Here is a 20,638-nt window from a genome sequence, read left to right on the forward strand (position 1 = left end):
ACATTAACATTCAGTTCTTTTTCTCAGGTATATTCCCTTTCCCTCGTGTATATTATTCCCTCTCTCTTCCTCAGTATATATGTATTTTTTTCTTCAAGAAACAGAAGTTATTGCAGAAGAGCTGCAGCAAATAGATGGGTGTTACACGAAGACCTGAAATATGCAGAGTTAAACATTAAGTTTTTAATAAAGGGGAATTCAGAGCAGCAAGTCATGCCTTTAATGTGAGAGTTTCCATGCCAATCCTATCATATTTTGGCCACCGGGGAATAGTAGAAAGAATACAGAGCCGGGAGAGTTAATTGTTTCTTAAAGGACTTGGTTGGGCTGATATCTAGGTTTTGAGGCTACTTGTTTTCTGTATTGTGACCATGAGACATATAATTAGAGCAGATGCTTCAGCTGTTAGCCCCCAGGTTGAACTCACTACTACTGGGGACAAGGCACGCTCAGTAGAGGGCCCTCAGATGTGGAACTCACAACTGGAGATCTGGCCAAACCCAAGTCTTGCCACCTTCTGGACATGATGCAAGAAATTCAACTCTTTGTAAAGACCTTCTTCTGAGAGGTGGAATTGCCCCAGCAGCATCTTGATTAGATCTCTGAGGAGAGCTCTGAGGAAGGAGGGGATAGTTATTGTTTTCTTCTTTTGTTAGCGAAGCACTTCAAAAGATTATTTTTTTGATGCTTTGGGAATGTGAAATAAGTTATCCATGCATATTTTTTTCCGAATGGTGTAAATAACCAGTCAATTCAACCCCTATGTCAAATTATATCTATACTTCCTTGTACAACATCACTAATTTAACTACAAGCTAGGCTTCTCGTTCAAGTGACTGTGCATAATTTCATGGAGGGATGAGAGGAAGCACACGTGATCTGTTCTAGGCATCTAAGTTACACCAGCTATATTAGGAGCCTAAACTGCCTCTACAGTCAACAGAAAGAGTTGGGCTCTCCAAAGAGTAAGTCATTATCCATGCAAGACAGCTGGAATATTATGAAACATAATACAAGTCAATTTACTCAAACCCACTAGCAGCATTTTCTGCTGTTAGGACTTCAAGTCCTTTAGCTATTGTCTTCAGTGATTTCTACAGCTAAAATGCTTGATTGAGCTGGGAACTCCATAATTTCTATATTAAGGTCATAAATGGCATCAGTGTCCAAATCCATTCTCTAGAATACCAGAAGACCAGAATACAATTCCAGTAAGTCTTTCTTCCAGCACATGATTTCTGGTGCAAGATAGGGTTGTTTAGGATAATATTCCAACTGGATTTCAAATTTTCAAGCTATAAAGAACATGCAACCTCCCCATAACAATTTATTTTAACAGCTAGCCTGACTTCAAGATATCCATCATTCTGTATTTCCACTTTGCATAGCTACAGCCTTGAGTTGTTGGAACCTGTTTATTTCATCTATTGTCACTTAAGCTTAAAAGCCTTGAAAAATTACTTAGAAGAAAATTCAAAGTCACCTCCTAATCTTTGTCCAGATAAAATAAACAAAGTGAGTTTTAGTTATTCACCATACAGCAGACTGTCTGAGCTCCAAGCATTTCTTTACATTTTTTTGAAAACTTTTCCAAGTGTTATCATCCTCCTTAATCCATGCTCTTGTATCTTCAAGTCTCATTATTATTTTTAGTCAATCATCTGGCTAAAAGCAAAGTTCATTTGGCTATCTCCTGTGACTGCTAAATATAACATTGCTGCTGTTCGTTCAAAATACAGTTTATCAATTTACAAGTAGAATCACACTCTTTGTTCTCAAGATGCATTACTCTGCATGTGTTTTAATATACCTCAGTACAAAAGAGGTCATCTTAGTAAACTATCTGGGTAATTGATGTTAAATTAAAATCTTTAGTGTTTTTTAGGCTAATGAAATCTCAAATTTTAAAGTGACATGAAAAAATCCCACACATCCAGAAGGAAATATTCAATTAAGGCTGCCTGTCAAATAATTAAGTAGGACCACACACACAAAATATAGGAATGATTTACCCTGAGTTCCTCAAGCTTCTCTCTTATTTCAATAAATCCCAAATGTAGTTTTCCTCCAAAATGATCAGCAAGTCGTCGGTCATTGTCATGAAGACCAAGATAAGCTGAGCACACTTCACAAACCCGTAGCTTCTGCTGCTGAAAGCTGGAAGCAGGCATAGAATTCCTGTACACTTCCTAGAAAAAAAAATTTGCTGTTACTTCTCAGTGCATATAAATACAAGGATAACACTTTACCGAGCACATGCTACAAATTAATAACCAAATACAATGTACACCAGCACACCCTTCAGTTAATTCACACTATTCATAAATCAACTGTTTCATTAAGATACAAGGCATGTTTCCTTATTTTGAAAATTGAACATATTTAAAAGCAGGACATTAGCAAATGGTTTTGTGGATTTGTGAATTAAAAAAAGTGGGGTAATTATTACCTTTATGTAAGACTATTGCACAGAAAGCTGAACAATATTTTCATATCCAACAATGAATACACATTAACACTACAATTACTATGTTGACATATTATGAAAATATTACACCAGTTTTAATTCTGAGTACAATTTAAAACAGTGTTCATTTCCTGAGAAACCCATCTGCATTTTAGACACTAATTAAACACATTATCTGAACAAAATTTATCTACAGACACTCAGATGACAGACCAGCAAGACTGTCAGCAACCCTTCTGGTACTATTAAAACACTGCAGATGTTTGTTTCTGTAAATCCCTGTATCTTGGAGCAACACAATATGAAAAGCTCTTGGTGCGTTCTGCCACCTGACCATTACAAGGACCATTTTGACTGGACTGATACACAAGACATTAAATAAGTATCTTCCAGAGAAGACAATGGTTCACTTCACTGAAGCTTTCCAGTACAAGTCACATCAGCACGCCACAGCAAAAGCCTTGAGAGCAAACCAGGCAAGTCAGTCCAACAAACACAGACACAATGGTAGTGTCCACAGATACAACTGACCAATACAGCTAAGCTAAGATGAATGCATTATTTGTGGAAGGGAGTATAATTTTCACTGTATATGAGTGTATTTAAGGGTACAAACTTTGACTGTACAGGATGCTGCAAAGCAATTGGCTAAGGAAGTGAGAGTAGAGAAGACGTCTTGCATTACATGAAGGTCAACCAATTTACACAAAGGCCAACCAATTTAATACTTGACCCTGCCCTCTCCATCCCCCAAGCCTTACACAATTCAACTTACTTCTGCTTCTCTCTTCTTTACCCGAGCTTTCTCCACTTCATCCATTACTTTCTGAGATTCTTCCACATTTCCATCAGCTCCGAGCTGTTCTACTTTGGCTAACAGTTTCCCAATTTCTTCATTCAATTCATGGACTCTTTCAGCCTTGAAAGACAAGGAAAGGCTTAACACAGGAAATGCTTTTACTTATGGAAAACAATCTGAACTACTACTGTGTGCAAAATTGGTAGGACAGAAAAGAAACATGCAGAGAGCACTTCTCCAGGTGTTAAGAGTGAAATAGAAAATGCCTCACTGAAAAACACACAGAGAAAGGCTGAGTTACCAGGTCTATGTACCAACTCCAGAGAAGGATTTTGTTTAGAAAATTCAAGTAATTCACACTGTTGTCCATACCACAGTCTTGCAAAATTAGTATTTGTATAATCATTCCTCCTAGCATGTGTACATATGTGCACAAAAATTGTAGAAGTTTTTTTTTCATTCGAAGATCTAGAGAAAAGCACATCAAATTTGGTTTAATTTATGGATGAAGTTTTGATCAAAAAGTGTAAGAATTACTAACATTTGTATGGCATGGAATCACAGTGTCAAGTTTCTGGAGGTCAAAAATATCAGAGGTCTCTTCCCTGTTCTCCTTCCTGTGCCTTAAGGGCAGTTTTGGGAAGAATAGAGAAAATGTGTTATTTTTTCCCTCTCCTCAGTATGAATTCTGAGATTCAATATCTTGCCAAAACTTGAAGTTGGGTCTTTGGAAAAACAGACCTTCAAAGAGACTTTAGTTACTAGTTTTCCATGCTTACTTTAGCTGCAACTTCAGCACTGATCTCTTCTTGGGTTTCTGCTAGTCTTTTCTTAGCCACTTCTGTTCGCCTGTCACAGTCTGCAATAAATGACTGCAGATGGTCCATTGCCTAAAACATCAATAAGAACACAGATCAGTGCTGTCAAGAACATGGATATTTCATTAGCTGTAATGCTTCCTAAGTTTATCAAGACTTAACTTTCTTAAGTTTTTATTAGTGAAACCTTTGTAAAATGATACTCTATCAGTTTATGGTGACACATAATGTAAACACATATATTAATACACAACTTTTTAAAAATTATAGCCTACACATTGTCATGGTTCTAAGTATTTGCAGAAATTTGGAAGTGAATCTGTCTTAAGTCTTCTCTGACAAGAAGTGAGTATTTCTAGCAGGCATTAAAATTCTTCAAAGGATATTCAGGATCACTTCATCCAGCCATTACATGCAATACTGTAACGTTTTTCACTAGGGTTTTAAGCTATTAAACATATTAACATCATCCCTCCAAACAGCAATTAAAAAACCAAACCTTTTTGTCCTAGCAAAAACTACCTTCCTAGTTGGGAGTACAAAACTCAAACTATAGTGTATGGAGACAGTATATGATTTGTTATCAATACAGAACTACTTTCTTCATTAAATATAGAATTTAAAACTCTCTTCAAAGCATACACAGCCTTAATATTTGCCTGCTATGTGATAACACTAAGACAGCACCCACGTTTATGATATTTTGTTCTGTGGGAGGCTGTTAACAATTCTACCTAGAGAGTGACAATACAAATTAAATACTTGCATATATTCATGAAGAGGCATGTATCTTTGCCAAGGGTTTCTCTGTTTATAAGATCCTTCTGTGTGTAGCAAAACTTAACATCTATTGCTCAGTGTATCGACCTTGGTATACAAACTATGCTCTCTCTCCAGCATTAAGACAAAATACATACATCAAGCTCGAAGAAGAAATCTTGATCTTTAGATGCTATTTCATAGTCTGCCCTTAATGCCAGGTCATGCACCTTCAGGCATTCTCCAAGGTCCATTCTCTGAAAAGAGACAGAGGCAATGTGGTTTAATTTTTCAGAAATGTTACAACAAATAAGTTAGCATGATTTTCTTTAACAGTCAAATACTCTGAAGCAAATCAGCTCCCCTGAGAGAACAAAAGGACAGTTTAACAAAGCTATAAAATGATACCAGGTCTTTAACAGAGATGCACGAATCAGGAAATAATAAAAGCAGAGAGAATGAACAGCTTGTCTTATCATGATAGCTGTTTGGATTACAAAATATCATTAACGTCTCCCAAAAATGTTGTTTTACTGAAAGTTTAAAAAAGTGACTCAAGTGGAACATCCTGTATTGAATTTAAACAGCTTAGCAGAATCAAGTTCTATGAAAATAACTGGCAGTTAAATGGTCAAATTCTCGACCCAAACTGTCTGCACACTCTATGGTGCTGTGTTTCAGTTATATTCATCACCTGAAACAGCTACAACCACAGCACCACAGCAAGTGCTGTTTAAAAAACATTCTTGAAGCATTCCAAGTGAGAGAGTCAAAAAATCAAATCCCAGCAAAACATTTTGCATATGAGTGAAGATGATCTGAGTGTTGGACTATGTTCAAGAATCAGGGGAGAAAAACTACAGATACTTCACTTGTAATTTAAAACCCTTCTTGGAAGGGCAGGAAGAAAGCATGGACTTAAAAAAAGTAAGTAGGGTGCATGACTAATCTTGCATACAATGCCACTGAGAAGAGCGCCCAGAATCTTATGAGATAACAAACACTGTTTTTAAATTGAAATTTGCATAATACATAGCATAAGAAATTCTAATTCAGTGTGTTCACCACAAGTCTGGTGATCAAGACAGACCAAAAAAACCCCCCCACAAACAACAGAAAAAAAAAAAAAAAAAATCATAAAACTAAACCAAACCCCTCCCAAAGCCAATTTGAAATGCAAACAAAAATGAATAAAACCAAGGCAGCCTCTCTGCAAAAGCACAGGCTGATGTATAATCGTTGAAATTGATTATTTGCATCACTTAAAACCAGCATGGTTTCAGTTAGGTCTGCTCTTGGCACTGCTCACTTAATATTAAGAAGAGTTAATCCTTTCTTAACACTGAAAGCACATAATGCAAATTGAACTCTGATGGAAAAAGCTATTACTGCTGGAATTAAATAACACTTTTAGAACCAAATCTAAAATAATTAATAACCTGTGTTGTGAGTTTTGTAAACAGAGGATGAGTGTTAACTCAGAAAGTACTGCAAGTCATTTGAATGTGAGCCAAATGAGTAGGGGTTTAGCTGGGTTTTGTTTGCTTGCTTTTTGTTAATAAATAAAATACTTGGATTTAAGTAAACAATTCGAGCCTCCTAAGTAGAGTAAAAAACCCAAACATCAATTACTTTTGTCTTCTCATATCCCCATTCACTGATGTTCCAATGAATCCATTAAAGTAATTTTTATGGAAGTTGTTAATTTATTTCAAATGTTAGAAACAAACAAAAAAAAAGACTGTTAAAATGAAGAATTTTGAACTTGAAAGTTTTTTATAAACTGCAGTTGTTTAAATACCCTTCAGCCACCATAAATCTGTTTTCCAGAAGACATTTGATTGCAACAGAGAACATCTGATTGCAATGATAAAGATTAGCTTTTCCTGTTGCAACTATACAGGCTCTCAGCAATTTTGTTAAAATCCACAAATCCACAAAGACCTTGAAGCTGAGCAATGTATAATACATGTCTATCTCCAAGTCATCAGAGGCTGACATTATTTAAACTGAAGCATTCTTTCAGGAAAGTACTTCAATACTAGGAAAACAATAAGAAAGAATATTTTGAAATTCTCTGAAAATTAGACACTTAAAAATTCTCCTAAAAGTGTGAAAACATTGTGTTTATGCTCGTTCATTTCTTGTACTGATAAGGTCTTTACAGCTAAACTGTAGAACTCAAGGCCTATCCTGTTTGAAGTACTTTAGTTCTAAATGCATACATAAAGCTAGTGACACTCTAATAGGTCTGAATACAATGAGAAGCAGCCTGAAACACATCCACCACATCATTACAAACCCACTATTTTAATATGCAATCTGCATACACTTTGAATAAATGCATGAAATAAACTTCCATCACACAGTAAAAACCCACAGAATTCACATACCACCACCACGGCACTCGGTTCACTATTACATGTGCTTTATGTTTCTTTTCCCTCTATCTGGGTTGGATTTAACTTCCACAAAATAGTACATTTCCTGATTTCTTTTCTTCTTACTGGAAATTGTAAATCCATAGCCTGAAAGGATGGTAATTACTCTGAGACAGCATTACTAGTGAAAAAATTTCTGTCCTCCCTTTATCACTGTGCTGTGCCACTCCACGCTGACACATCTGCCTATGCAGTTCAACACCATCTGGGTACTGACTGGGTAAAACATATCTCAGCAAACCAAAAACAGAGGCAAATTTTTCAGCGGTCTTTTTGTCCAACCTGTTGGGCAGCCACACAAACAACATGCTGACAAAGTTTTGGAACAACACAGTAGGGGACTAAGCAGCTAGGATCTCTTACAGTATCAAGATGGCAAACTCAAAAACCTTTGAATAACTTCAGTAATATTAGCAGAAATTTTGAGAGACTAGGTGGCTGTTACAGAGGATTCACTTTTTTTACATGTCTCAATCACAAGAGAAGAAATTTTGACTCCCCTTCTCCTCTTTGATCCAACAGTGTTGCCTTATAAATATTCATGTGGCATAACAGGGAGCAAGAACAAGCAGGTACAAGAGAAAAGGATTCTTTATCATTAGCTTTGCTGCTGAAGAAATTACTTCATTATTGGAACTGCTGCTTAATACAGTTCTGGGCAATCCTTTGTGAACCTTCACAGATATATCACTTTAAAACATCTTTCTTAAAAGTTCTATTAGCAAACTCCATTGTAGAGAGACATAAAAGACCCACCACATTTAAAACTCTTAAACCACTTTGCAAATCATATGTAAAAACAGGCTAAAAAGCACTTCTGCTGGTGTAAGCTATGCAACATCAAGTGAAGACAACTCATTTTGGGGACGATTCACTGCTGCCACAAGTCTATGCTGGATCAGGATTGTCAAGGACTTTAATAAGCACAGAACAGCTCCTATTATAATCTGGCTAATATGGCCAGCTGTGGAGTAAATGGACAGCAGATGGAAATGGAGAGAGGATACAGCAAGACACATTATTTTCATTTTGGGCAAGTGCACCTTGCGGTTTGGTGCCCAAGCATGCCTACTCCAGAGGCAGAGAACAAGCATTTGCAGGCAGCCATTTAAAGATCAATCCCAGTTGAAACAGATGATGGCTAAGAGGGAGACTCATGCTCACACACTGAGCTACTAATGAAGGCTTAAAAAGAACACAAACTGTTTTTCACAGTCAACACACTGACTTTCAGACAGACTTAAACTACTTAAAGTGATTTAGAGAGGAGTTCCGATAAGCAATGCAAATAAAGAAAGGTGAGAATATCTAAGTCCCCAGGCTAGACACAACTAAAGTTTATAGAGTATGTTAAGCCACATTTTGGGCTCTTTTTGCAGTTTTCCGCACTTTTACTGAGATTAAAGCCGAGAAAAAACCCTTACATATTTGGAGAATCTTTAATACAGATAAAAGCTATTACTGAAGACTAGTCTAGGTAACCACATGCAAAGCTGCATATCAGGAGTACTTTTGCCATTCCAGAGCTCTGCATAAGAAACTAGTGCCTTCTACTCTAATGATTTGCTAACCATTTTCTGCAATACTATTTTAATTCCTAACTCCTAGATGGACAATTACAGCTGCTTGATTTCCCAGAGCTAAGGTTTAGACAACTGTCTTTCATCCTAAACAACCTCATATTGAAATGATTTAGTAATAATTTTTGTCATTCTATCCACGAAATAGATAGAATGCCTTTGGAATTAATACAGAAATATGGATTACATACATATTGTTTGACAAAGATGCATGGCTCTGCTTCAATTAAATCAGGTACAAAAAATAAAATAATCACGTGTTAAATGTGAGGTGACGAGGAAGAGCTGGCCAAAGAATTGGGCAACATAGAATCTGAAGAGTTTATCTGCAACATAAATATGCACTCAAGACTAGCTGGCACTAATAACTTATTTGGAAAGTAAACTCTGGTATGATGCTGTTTCTGGAAAATGAAATTAAGAAGGCTTTCTTTTTCTTCCAGATCTTGAGCCACCTACAGCAAAATTCCCATTCTGGCACTTTTACAACTACTACACATTCTTTTGACATCAGAAATTTGATTATGGAATGTACTCTATAAGGAGCGCAAAAAGAGCACAGAAAAGCCAAAGCTACTTAAAACACAGAGGGCTGATATTGAGCCAAGTGTGACATAGCAGCACAAACAATCAAATGCTTCTAAAAACAACGTGTCTTTGATAGATTTTTGAAACACGATACTCTGGACAATGTTTATGTAGAGAATTCTTTCTAAAGATACCCTTACCAAAACAGTTCACATTCAGCAAGAGAAGGATTTTTTTGTTTGTTTGCTTAGAAAGATCTGATGTTGCTGATAAATTGATATTGGAGGAACCAGATCTCCTCCTTTGTCAAATTGTTAAGGCAACTACTAGGGTCTGTATGAGAACACTTGCTACTGATAAAAAGAAGCTGCAGATAGACTGCTGACATCTTTCTTACAATGGAACTCACTTTTTATCTGCATTAACAATTTTGTTTCTGACATTTTTCTACACTTGTGATAAAGCCCATCCTTTCTTGTAGGCAACACACATTCAGAAAGGGAGCCTTTAGGATGATGTAACAATGTGTAATTTAAGTCCTCTGACCCCACTAGCAGGAAAGAAATGCTGACCAAAAAGGATGCAAAAATTATTAAGTTGAAGTCCTTAGTAATCACTGAATTCCAGGTATCTTCAGAAGTCTTTTTAAAAGACATTTCTCCCTATAACCATACTCTCACTTCTGAAGACTTCAAGTCTCTAGAATAGATCTTCACTTACAAAGCTAGCAGGTCTTTCTTATTTTTAAATGAGATAATTCAGTGTTCACACAGTATTTATTCTTATAGCTTGACTATGTAATACACTAAAACTGAAGTTGATGACCGTACAGAACATAACAAAACCTCCCTTCACCTAGATAAATCAAACCCATTAAAATGGAATATGGTACAGTCAGTTTACTTTCCTGGCATTGTTCAAAAAAATTAAGAATACATTTCAAGCAACTGACACGATCACTTGAGAGGGCAAGAGACCACTTCACAATTCATCACCACTGGGCTGAAGGCTACAAACTGAGGTAGCTTATGCAAGCCTAATTTAATTTGATTTGCTAAGCTGAAGCAGTTCACATGATCAAATCAGTCCTGAACTGAAAAGCTGATACCCTCCAGCACAATGCCTTCTAACAGCTTCTAATGCTTTTTCTAACAGTACAGCAAAAAAAAATCACAGTCACATCTCAAACCACAAGTTTTAAGCATCCAAATAGTTCCACTGAGCCAATGGGACTGCTGGCAAATCAACCAACTACAGATTAAAACACCTTACTAACACCTATCTGCAGATGTGTGAACTATCCAAACTTCTCTTCCACAGCAGGAAAAGGAGACATAGACAGTACATTCAGTGAGCCTAAATGGATACACCCCACCTTGACAGGGATACCCAGTGGGGAGGTGAACTGAATCCCTTCCTAGGCTCCATTGCCTAGATACCTTCTGACTTCAGGGCGAGCTTCAACACCTAGCTCCTCAGCTGAAACCTAAATTTAGATGTCTTAATCTGGAGCTGAATTCCACCACTAACAAGCTTAAAGTCAATCATGTATTCAAGTATATTGCTAAACCAAGGTCTTGGTCAGTATGGTTTTAGTCAGCAGCAGTCCTGAAGACTAGAGTGTAATAAATTCATGAGCACCTGAAGACAGGCTTAACTGCAGGGCTGAGCTGACACAGCATACTTTCATGTCAGTATAAATAAAATGCAAGAAGCGATTTTCCTCAACAAATACACATAAATACAAAGTTAAACCACTGAGGAGAAAGGATTTTCTCAACCATTGTTTGCACAGACCACATACAGTATTTGTGAATTTTTTTTCATCAGGGAAGCACAATCAAGCTAATAAGAAAGCCAGATTGATACAGAAGTATTGAACTGTTCTGGGATCTTTAAAGATAATTACTGGGTTACTACAAATATTCAGGACATTACTAATTTTAATCTTATTAAAGGTAGTTGTTTTAAGTCTTCCCATGTTGTAGTTTTCATTAGTACTCAGCTATTCATTCAGAAACATACCAAGATAGAGAAAACATAATTATACATCTTGTAGAACCTGCAGAACACAGCACAGACCTTACTTAAATCCAGAGAATGTTGCTTAATAGGTTTGTACCATTACAGAGGAGTTATCTGACTCCTACATATGCAGCTTCAGTCCTAATATCATAATACAGACAAACAAACATTTTTTTAAGAAAAAAACCAAACACCCACAAACAAAAACTCCAAACACCCACAAACAAAAACTCCAAACACCCACAAACAAAAACTCCAAACAACCACAAAAAAACCCTACCCAAAACCAAAGCTACCAAAAAGCCCACAAGCTTGATCATCAGCAACTGTTTAGGATAAATGTAACAGTGTTAACCCTCTAAGGCCAAAAAAATTAAATAAAAATTGCTAACTTTAAGTGGCAAATTATTCAGTGTCCCAGTAGTCAGGGTTTACAAAGACTTATTAATCTCTTATTATAAAATTTTCAACTTGAATGAGCAAATTCTTAAACCACTGATTTATGCATGTGAACTGGCACCCAAGTAATCATTATGAAAAAGCAGAGCACCAAAATATGAAAAAGTGACAGTTTAAAATAGCTTTGGTGAGAGTCATTGTCAAAAGCAAGTTCTGAACACTGTTCTACAATCTTGAATACAACTTCTGTGATCTTACCAATTAGTTTACTATGTGCCTACCACAAACTTCAGAACACATTTCAACTAAAAAAAAAAAAAATCACAGAGCACTAGAGATTTGGAACTGGTATTTAATAAACTGAAAGAGGATGCTACAATTTTATCTTTGCATTTTTGCTGTCGAGACTCAGAATTCTACCTATGGCTTCCATGTAGCCCATTACTCCCACTGCCCTTAGAAGGCAGCTACAAAAAATCCAAACCAATATTCTCCCTATCTCTCCCCAAAAAGTGACACAAAATCACCTCCAGCAGGCAGAGACACCTCTGACTGCTTGACTTAGAATTTCCAAGTCTACAAACCCAGAAACTTTGTAGCACAAAAACATATCCCTAAATAAAACCCCTAAACCAAAAGTACCTTTACCAAAACACCCTGCAGCCTGAGGAACATGGTTTTTATTGTCAAGGGAAATAAACACTTTGGCAGAAATTGGGGGATTTGGCCATTAAGGGAAAGAAGGAATACACTAAATTAATAGCGCCTACTCATATGAGTCACTTTGTCTTCTGTTATCTGTGAATGTCCTCCTTGAGTGCTTTCAAAAGAGTGGGTGGACTAAAATTGTACAGAAGCCTGCATTTTGCAGACAGGAACAGTAATATGCAGCACTTAAGAATCACAAATTATCCTGTGATGCAAAAAAAATGGCAACTCATGTCCAGTATTTTACTGATAATCTAGTCAACAGAGATTTAACCTCATAAAATGTCCCCAGAGAACTTATCCTTTCAGAAGCATTCATGGATTTGAATTTAAAAAAGAAGTGTCACTCAACCTTTGTTATGTATAGATCTTGAATGCAAAAATCAAAATTTTCCTCTCAAAACTCTGGACAAAACTTCACAGTCATTTTCTAAATCAATGATAAATTGTTCAGTGAGATTCTACACTTCTTGCCCTCTTAAAAACTGCTCTCAAAGAGAGAAGGTCCACAGCAGAACACTGCATGGGTCTGCCTCTTACAAGTCCCTTACTACTAGTCCCACTAAAAGGATTAAACCAGTCACTGTTTTTCTGGACCTGGATTTACATTGTGAAACACATTTTGTGGTATGATGACTAATTGCATTATGAGGAAGGAAAAAGAAAAGATTGATATTCTCTGAAGCGGCAGTTTAGTTTAGTTCTGCAAGAGCAGCAGCAGAATCCAGTATGAGACAGATGAAACTTCCACCTAAACTGAGTAAGCTCTCTCAGCTGATGTGATTGACCTGCACCATCAGAGGCACTACTGTATGATAACTATGACTTTTATAGTTCTAAAGATAAACATTTCTTATTTGCTAAAGACAGCTGCCCTAGAAATCTTTGTTTACCGAAATTAGACACAATGAAGAGCTGCCAAACCAATCTTTGAAAAGTCTCTTCTTGTGGATTATGACCAATGACTTTGTATGTTTTTACACCATACTGGTATGTCCACCCCCCCCCCAGCAGAAGCTATTTTTCTCACCACACAACCAAAACACTGGCTAACCTAACAGATGGGTGAGAAGAACACATTTGTCCCCCCTTTTCCCCATGTTGTTTGGACAGTAATGTACACAACAGCTCAAAATAAAACTAGATATACATTGGTACACAGTACTACTTCAAATAATCCTTAAGACAGGTTTTCCAGTACTTATATGTGCCAACATGAGTAAGAAAAGGTACAGAAGTGCATCATTAAGACCAGTAGGCACACAAGACTCTGCATATCATCACATTACATCTCTCTACTATTAATTATTTTAACATCACTGAACATCAGGTTACATAATCAATGAAACACAACTCACCTGCCATTCACAAAAAATAAGCTACTTAAAACAGGCACTCCAAGGTAAAGTACACACACACTGTCAAAGTCCCTTGTTTGCTATGCTCAGGTAGTAGAACTTTGGCTACAGAGTACACAAAAATCCAAGTCAAACAACTTACTAATATGCCATAAATGGAGATTTAATAGTGGCCTTAGAATTTATGAAAATGGCACAGTAACTGGATATTGTATAGTAAGTGCCACTATCATATTAAAGCTATCTCAGCTTCTAGAAATTTAATTATTTGAACTTCCAATTATTTTCATTAAATATTTCTGAAGAAAGAAAGATCACCTCTCCCCTTCCCTATACAAATGTATCTGTAGGATACTTTCCCACTACCACATAATTTAAGAAAGCAACTTCATAATTTGTGCATAAATTATATTTCTGTTTTTTTCTACTACTTGTAACTGTACCAGCTTAAGACCACTTTGCTGCAGCGCAATTCATGTAAGTAGCATTATTTGGTTTTTTATGTAATAGCAAACAGTGAAATTTAAGTAATAATTAGCATACAGAATTCTAAAAACTAACTTCATAACCCATAAATTAGTCGTTTATAAAAGTTCCTCTGAACAACTGGAAGGCACTAGGTAGACACTCACTGAAAATCATGAAATTAAAGGAAATATTACAAAGAACAAATATAATTCAATTTCTCCATTCTTATCTAAATAAAACATGAGATTTAGCTACATACAGTTCCAGAGAGCACATCATGAGGGCAGCAGTTGAGAAGGTGGCTCTTGCACACTCTGTCATCACTGAATTTGATTCGCTGACGGGTCGTGTCACCTGCAATATAGAAATCAGCACGTTCCAGGTTAGAAAACTGAGGAAGTCAAACATGTTCTCCAGGTTACATGCAAAGCGTTAACAGTGCCCTGTCACATAGTGAACATCTATGGAAACTATAAAACACTCTATGCTTCTTTGCCAAATAACACAAAAAACACAAATGTGTGTTTTAGTGCTCTATAATGCTATTTAAAAAACCTCTCACACTTCCCCTTCAAAAATGCAGTAGGAAAAGTGCTTGAAACCAGAAAGTCAGTATTAGCTTAAAAACACTTTGATACAACAGCATTTGTTAAATGAGCTATATAATGTTCTATTCAGATTTTGCATGAAATAGTGACGTATTTGTATGCAAGAATTAGCATATAAAAGCAGCCTCATAAACACAAAATGATACACATTGAGTCTTCACCAAATCCCACCTGATACTTATTTTATGATTTTGCACCCTCTTACTTCTGATGGGAATAGCATAAAGAGTTGGCAGAAGAATGATTTTAAATGCTTACAAACCTGAAAAGAAAATCAGTCAAATATACGGGCATAGCCTATATGCAAAATATCTTACAGGTGTTTGCATATCTCCATATGATAAACCTTTTTTTTTTTTCTCCTTTTTTTTCCTTTTCTCTTCTACATGCTGCTTGTTGGGCTGGAACATCTTAATTAGATCTTCATTGCGGTAGGTTGTAGTTCCTGCATCAGCAGAAACATCAACCTGCCCAGATACTGAGGTCCAATTGCAAGGTTAAATAACCCCTTCTTGGAGCAAGACCTGAAGTCTTCCGAACAAAGTAACCAGTTGGTATTCTGGGGATGAGGGCATATGTTTCCCTTTGAGTCATAACATAATTATCACTGTTTGGAATTCAGAAGAGAGATCACAGCAATGGCTCTCTTCTTGTTAAGACACAGGCATGATAAAACACCTTAATCTTGCTCAGGATGTAGCCAGTTATTTTTTTAAACATAACAACTTGTTAAGATCTCTAATCATTGAAAACCTACTGGTGAATTACTGAAGCAAGGATGGCTGCTGGGAAAAAAACACGACATACGATGAGTTCAGATAGCAGCCTCTTCCATTTCATTAAATAATTTAAAGAGTGTAGATTTATTTTGCAATTATTGAAGTTTTTTTAAGGCTTCATGATTTGAAACTCTAAGACTTTTGAATCTATTAAACAATTCAAGAAGCCAAATTCATTACTGAGGTAACTATAACAGAAGGGAATAACAAACCCATATCTTTACAGATTACAAGCCTTTCTTACCATTATGTAATCAGATTTTTAAATATCAGTTCTATGCATAGGATACTAATATATAACATTTTCAGATGGGCCACGTTTCAGATTCTTAAGTAAACAAAAGTTTCCATAAACAACACATGCTTAATTTGCCTGCGGGATACAACAGTTAAGACCTGTAACCCACACACCAAAGAGCTTCAAAGCAGTTCAACAATAGGTTTTCTAGAGGACAACCTTACTGCTTAGTTATACTTACACTACTAAAAATTTAGAGTAATCCCTTTATAATCATGCCTGCTACTGCAGTAAAGAGTTTTGCTCTTCTTTTTTTTTTTTTTTTTTTTTTGCTTTTTAGGAGGTGGATCCGTATTTTTTTTAAACACATAACTGCGTTTGTTCCACATTCATTAACACATCTGAAAAGTTATTGATAACTCACGGCTCGGCGAATGCGGGGCCTTTCTGACACTCCCTTGCAGATTGATGTAGGCAGGCAAAGATACATTGAACCTTTATAAATAAAACAAGGGGCCAGATTGTTCAGTTTGTATAGAATAATAGACTCTGCCAGCAATTTTAACACAGCATCTAGAAATACATGTTGACTGTAAAGATTCTTCTATATAAAGACACATGAACAAAATAAAGAAAAGTATTTAAAAACCCCCACGTCTGGCAGCCTAAAAGCACTAACCTAACAGAAGTCAAGGAGTTATCAAGACCAGAAAATTGCTGAAAAATGGTGGTTCTTCATGTAAAGTTGGCAAGCAGTATTTTCACAGACAGTATCTCAACATCTGGTCATAGCTTTTTTTCACACCTCTACCACAACTAGGTATTGATGCTACAGCTGAAATACAGTCTTTTTTCCACCAAAGTGGCTAGCACGATAATCACAATTACCAAACCGAGGTCAGACAGCATGGGGAGGAGGGAGAAAGAGCTGGCAGAAACTCGTCAACAACAGCCTCGAGAACACTTTACACATTTACGTTTTAAACCTTTGTTCTTTCTGCACTGTGCCTCTGGTATAGCATTTAAGGGACTTTCAGGAAGGCTTCCATACACAGATCATTTGGGTGTTTACCTCTTCCTTCCTCTGAAAAGCAGTTTCATACCTTTGCATTTCTTTTTAATCTATGTTGTTTCAGAAGGAAAAACTCATCAAAAAGGTGTCATATGCCACATCCTAACAATGACTGAATTTTGTGTCCCTCTGGCAGCTCATTCGCAAGTCTGACAGCCTCAAAAGAAAATGCTCTTACTTATTAATGAATTTTGTGAGCTCCAATACTCCTGAATAGTGCACACCTGTTGGCAAAGACAGAAGATGCATTCTGCTGCTGACCCACAGATGAATCATCTTGAGTAGGTGATGACCTGAGGTCTACATGAGTTGCTGGGGGGAGGGCAGAATAAAATCTATGGATCCACTATGCACCTGACATTCTGCCTACAGCAAATGAAACTTATGCAGATGCCTTCTAAGAATTAAAACAACATGAACAGATGCGTTCTTAAGCCAAGGACTTCCACAGTACATTGATAACCAAGACACTACTCCTCCTTGTCAAACTGTACATAGGTTGATACCCTCTTTGTATGGTCAAACAAACAAGTGAATGCTAAATAATGTTTCTGAGTGTTTAGGAAAAAAAGGCTTTATATATCCTGTAATAAGAAAGTAATACATCTAAAACACCACGTAGCTGCATCATCTAAATTTTAGAAGTATTCTTAAACATTTGTTAAGACCTTATTGCAAGTTGTATTTTAATAGGTAAATAATTAAATTAGCTCAGAATGGCAACTTATTTAACCCTGCCTCCGAAAAAGAGCAGAGTAGCCAACTACTTGATCTTTAGGACTCATGCTCATTAAAGAAATCAAAGTAATTTACCAGGGTATTACAGGAGTCAACATCTATTAAGCCATCCCTTTGTTTCCAATTAGATTTTCTCCATTAAAAAGAAAAAGGTTGATAAAATTTATATGGAAAAAATATAAATTAAATTTTCCTCAAGAAGAAAAATCTTTAGTTTACTTAACAAACCTGTCCCAAACCACATTTCTATAAGAGATTAGTTTCCAGGTGAACGGAAAACTTTGAAACAGAATTGAAACCATTCAAGAAAAAAAATCAAAACGTTAAGGAAACTTCAACACTTGCAGGTGTCCTATCCTTTATAAGCATAAGGAATCTGCACACTAGAGACACAAATATTAAAGACATTATGGCAGTAACATAAACTTTCTAATGTAAGTTTTCTATTTTGTATGAAACATGCTGACTGCAAAATTTACATCAATATTCAAGACTAGTGCATACTGCTGATTAAGGAACATCCAGAGGTTAAGATCACAATGTGCACTTGTACTATACAATTCATTTTGAACTCCCAATTCTAACCTATAAACAAGCCTCCACAATGTCATTCCTGTTCAGTACATTTTAGTCACAAGCCATCAGAATGAACACTTAGGCATCAACAATGCTTAGCATTATAATGTGCTCGTATCAATGACTTCTTTGATCCATCATCTCTTACTATTCTGATGTACCCTAATACACTACTATCAACAATCCCAGTGCACAGATGAGAATTACCCTTTATAATCCAACTGTAACCTCTAATTGTAAACTAATGGTGCAATCCATGCAAAGGAAACAATGAGCATTTGAATTTTCATGCTGTTGACTTCCTGCATTAAGCTACATCAACAAAAAATTGTTAACTTTCCACTCAAATTTTTGAAGCATGAGTCCCAACATATTGGCCAGGGACTCTGAAAGCTTTATTCAAGAAGAGCTACCAACTGGGTGGAGTATTTGGTTAAAAACTGTGTATTAAATTTCATTCGCAAAGCAAGCCCTCTATAGCAAATATTCATCATTATGTAAGTGAAGCTTAAGCAGTCACAGAAGATCCTGTTCCTGCTGCACACTGAATGGGCAGCTAATTCTTATATTTTTGTCACTAACACTGGATGCATTTTTACCATAACACCTTTAGAATAATATATATTTTTAAGTAGGACTGCTTCTGGTTTACACCATGACTGAAGTAATACTTGTGAATGCAGAATATAATGAAATAATTTTTTAGCTAATGCGTTACAAGTGGAACTAATATATGAATGAACATGCCTATTTGCTTCTTCACAAACACCATTTCATAAGGTGTCCCAAAGAGAGAGTAGAAAAATTCCTCAAGTTCTTTACTGTTCCCCTCATTTTCAAAGGCTAAACTACCAGAACTTTGTAACAAAGCTAGCAATTACAAACAATTCGCTAAACATGATCGTTGTTCTTAAAACCTTCTGATCACTCCTGATTGACAAAGCATCTTTTCATGAAGTTTATGTGTTGCGACTAATTTCGGATTTCTGAGCTGATATCATTTCAACATTTGGGGCAGGTTTTGCAGAAATTCCTGTATATGAAATACTTTTCTCTGCCATTACTGCTGATCCATATTTGAAAGCCGAGCTCTCATCCTTCCACCTCCACGTGTAACGCAAAGTGGAAAAACAAAATCTATCTACCCCTAAAATACCAATATCAACCCATTATCCATCATTAAGCACACAGAGACTCTTCAGTAATCTCATACAGAAACAAAGAAATTAAAAAATGGGTTACATGTTCTGGATTACACCTCTGTTACCACATAAAGTGTGCCACCAAACACAAGATGGCTAAAATTAGCGAGGGAGCATCACTTCAGCTCCTCCCAAACAATGAGGACAGAAAAGTCACACATTAGTAACCACTGCTAAGGATAACTGATGTATAAAACAGAAAAAATGGTTAGGATGTGAATAGATGCAAATAGAATATTGCAGGTTTCAAAGCGAGAAGAAGATGATCTACAACAAGAAAAGTGCTTTGCCAGTAACAGCTGAAGAACCAAAGACTTCAAACACAGCAGCTCAGCTCAAAAAGGTAGCAGGTGAAGCTGAAGAGGTGCTGACTGGCACTTCATACATATGAGTTCTGTATACCTAAAGGCTGCAGAGATTTTTCTGCTAGTCACAGAGCATAATATTTGTTAGGATGCTTGGGAGAACGTTTTCATGAGCACATCTACATCTCAGAAGCATGCACAAATTCACCTGTCCTTACGAGAATCCAATTAACTTTGCTAGCTTTACATATCCCTAAACAATAGCCTAATTTTGAAGTAGTGGCAATTATTTTAGAAAACCCAAACCACCACCACATTTCTTTGCAACAGTCAAGTCTTAGCAGTTTCAAGATGTGTGGCACCAGGGCCATTTGGATCTGCTGTGTCTGCACTACTGTCAGAAGCAATGATCCTGCTTCACCCCTGCTTCTAACCAATTCCTCATGCTCTCACTCCAGTAGCAAGGTGGAGCACATAACTGACCTGCAGGAAAATGAACTAGTCGGGCAAGATACACTGATTTAAGATAAAACTGCATCTTTTCAATCAGGCCTTTAAAGAAAACTTGTCAATCTTTGCCCATTTCAACTATATTATGAAGAAAAAAACCCAACAAAACCCCCCAAACCCTGGGGTACTAATACCAATTGTTAATATTTCACTTAATTTGTAAATGACTTGATTTACAGTTATGATTCTATCTGTAAGGTTCACTTCTGTTTTCTAGAGAACAGGGATGGCAAAAACAGGGTTTATCTAAGCATACTATA

At 36.4% G+C, this 20,638-nt stretch overlaps 1 protein-coding gene across 3 annotated transcripts in view; it reads right to left on the bottom strand.

Moving 5' to 3' along the window:
- LUC7L2 (LUC7 like 2, pre-mRNA splicing factor) overlaps nucleotides 1–20,638 on the bottom strand; it is a 33,011-nt gene that overhangs the window by 7,844 nt on the left and 4,529 nt on the right. For 2 of the 3 annotated variants that reach the window (XM_064655212.1, XM_064655211.1), the window contains exons 2-6: nucleotides 14,610–14,704; nucleotides 5,002–5,100; nucleotides 4,046–4,156; nucleotides 3,243–3,386; nucleotides 2,013–2,189 (exon numbers count right to left, since the gene is read on the bottom strand). In XM_064655212.1, coding sequence (XP_064511282.1) covers nucleotides 2,013–2,189; nucleotides 3,243–3,386; nucleotides 4,046–4,156; nucleotides 5,002–5,100; nucleotides 14,610–14,704 — 626 coding nt within the window. Of the gene's footprint in view, nucleotides 1–2,012; nucleotides 2,190–3,242; nucleotides 3,387–4,045; nucleotides 4,157–5,001; nucleotides 5,101–14,609; nucleotides 14,705–16,399; nucleotides 16,471–20,638 lie in introns of all 3 variants that reach the window. The other variant, XM_064655213.1, reaches the window with a different exon arrangement.

The sequence above is a fragment of the Pseudopipra pipra genome, chromosome 5 (genome assembly GCF_036250125.1).
Source record: "Pseudopipra pipra isolate bDixPip1 chromosome 5, bDixPip1.hap1, whole genome shotgun sequence".
In the NCBI taxonomy this organism is placed as follows: Eukaryota; Metazoa; Chordata; class Aves; order Passeriformes; family Pipridae; genus Pseudopipra; species Pseudopipra pipra.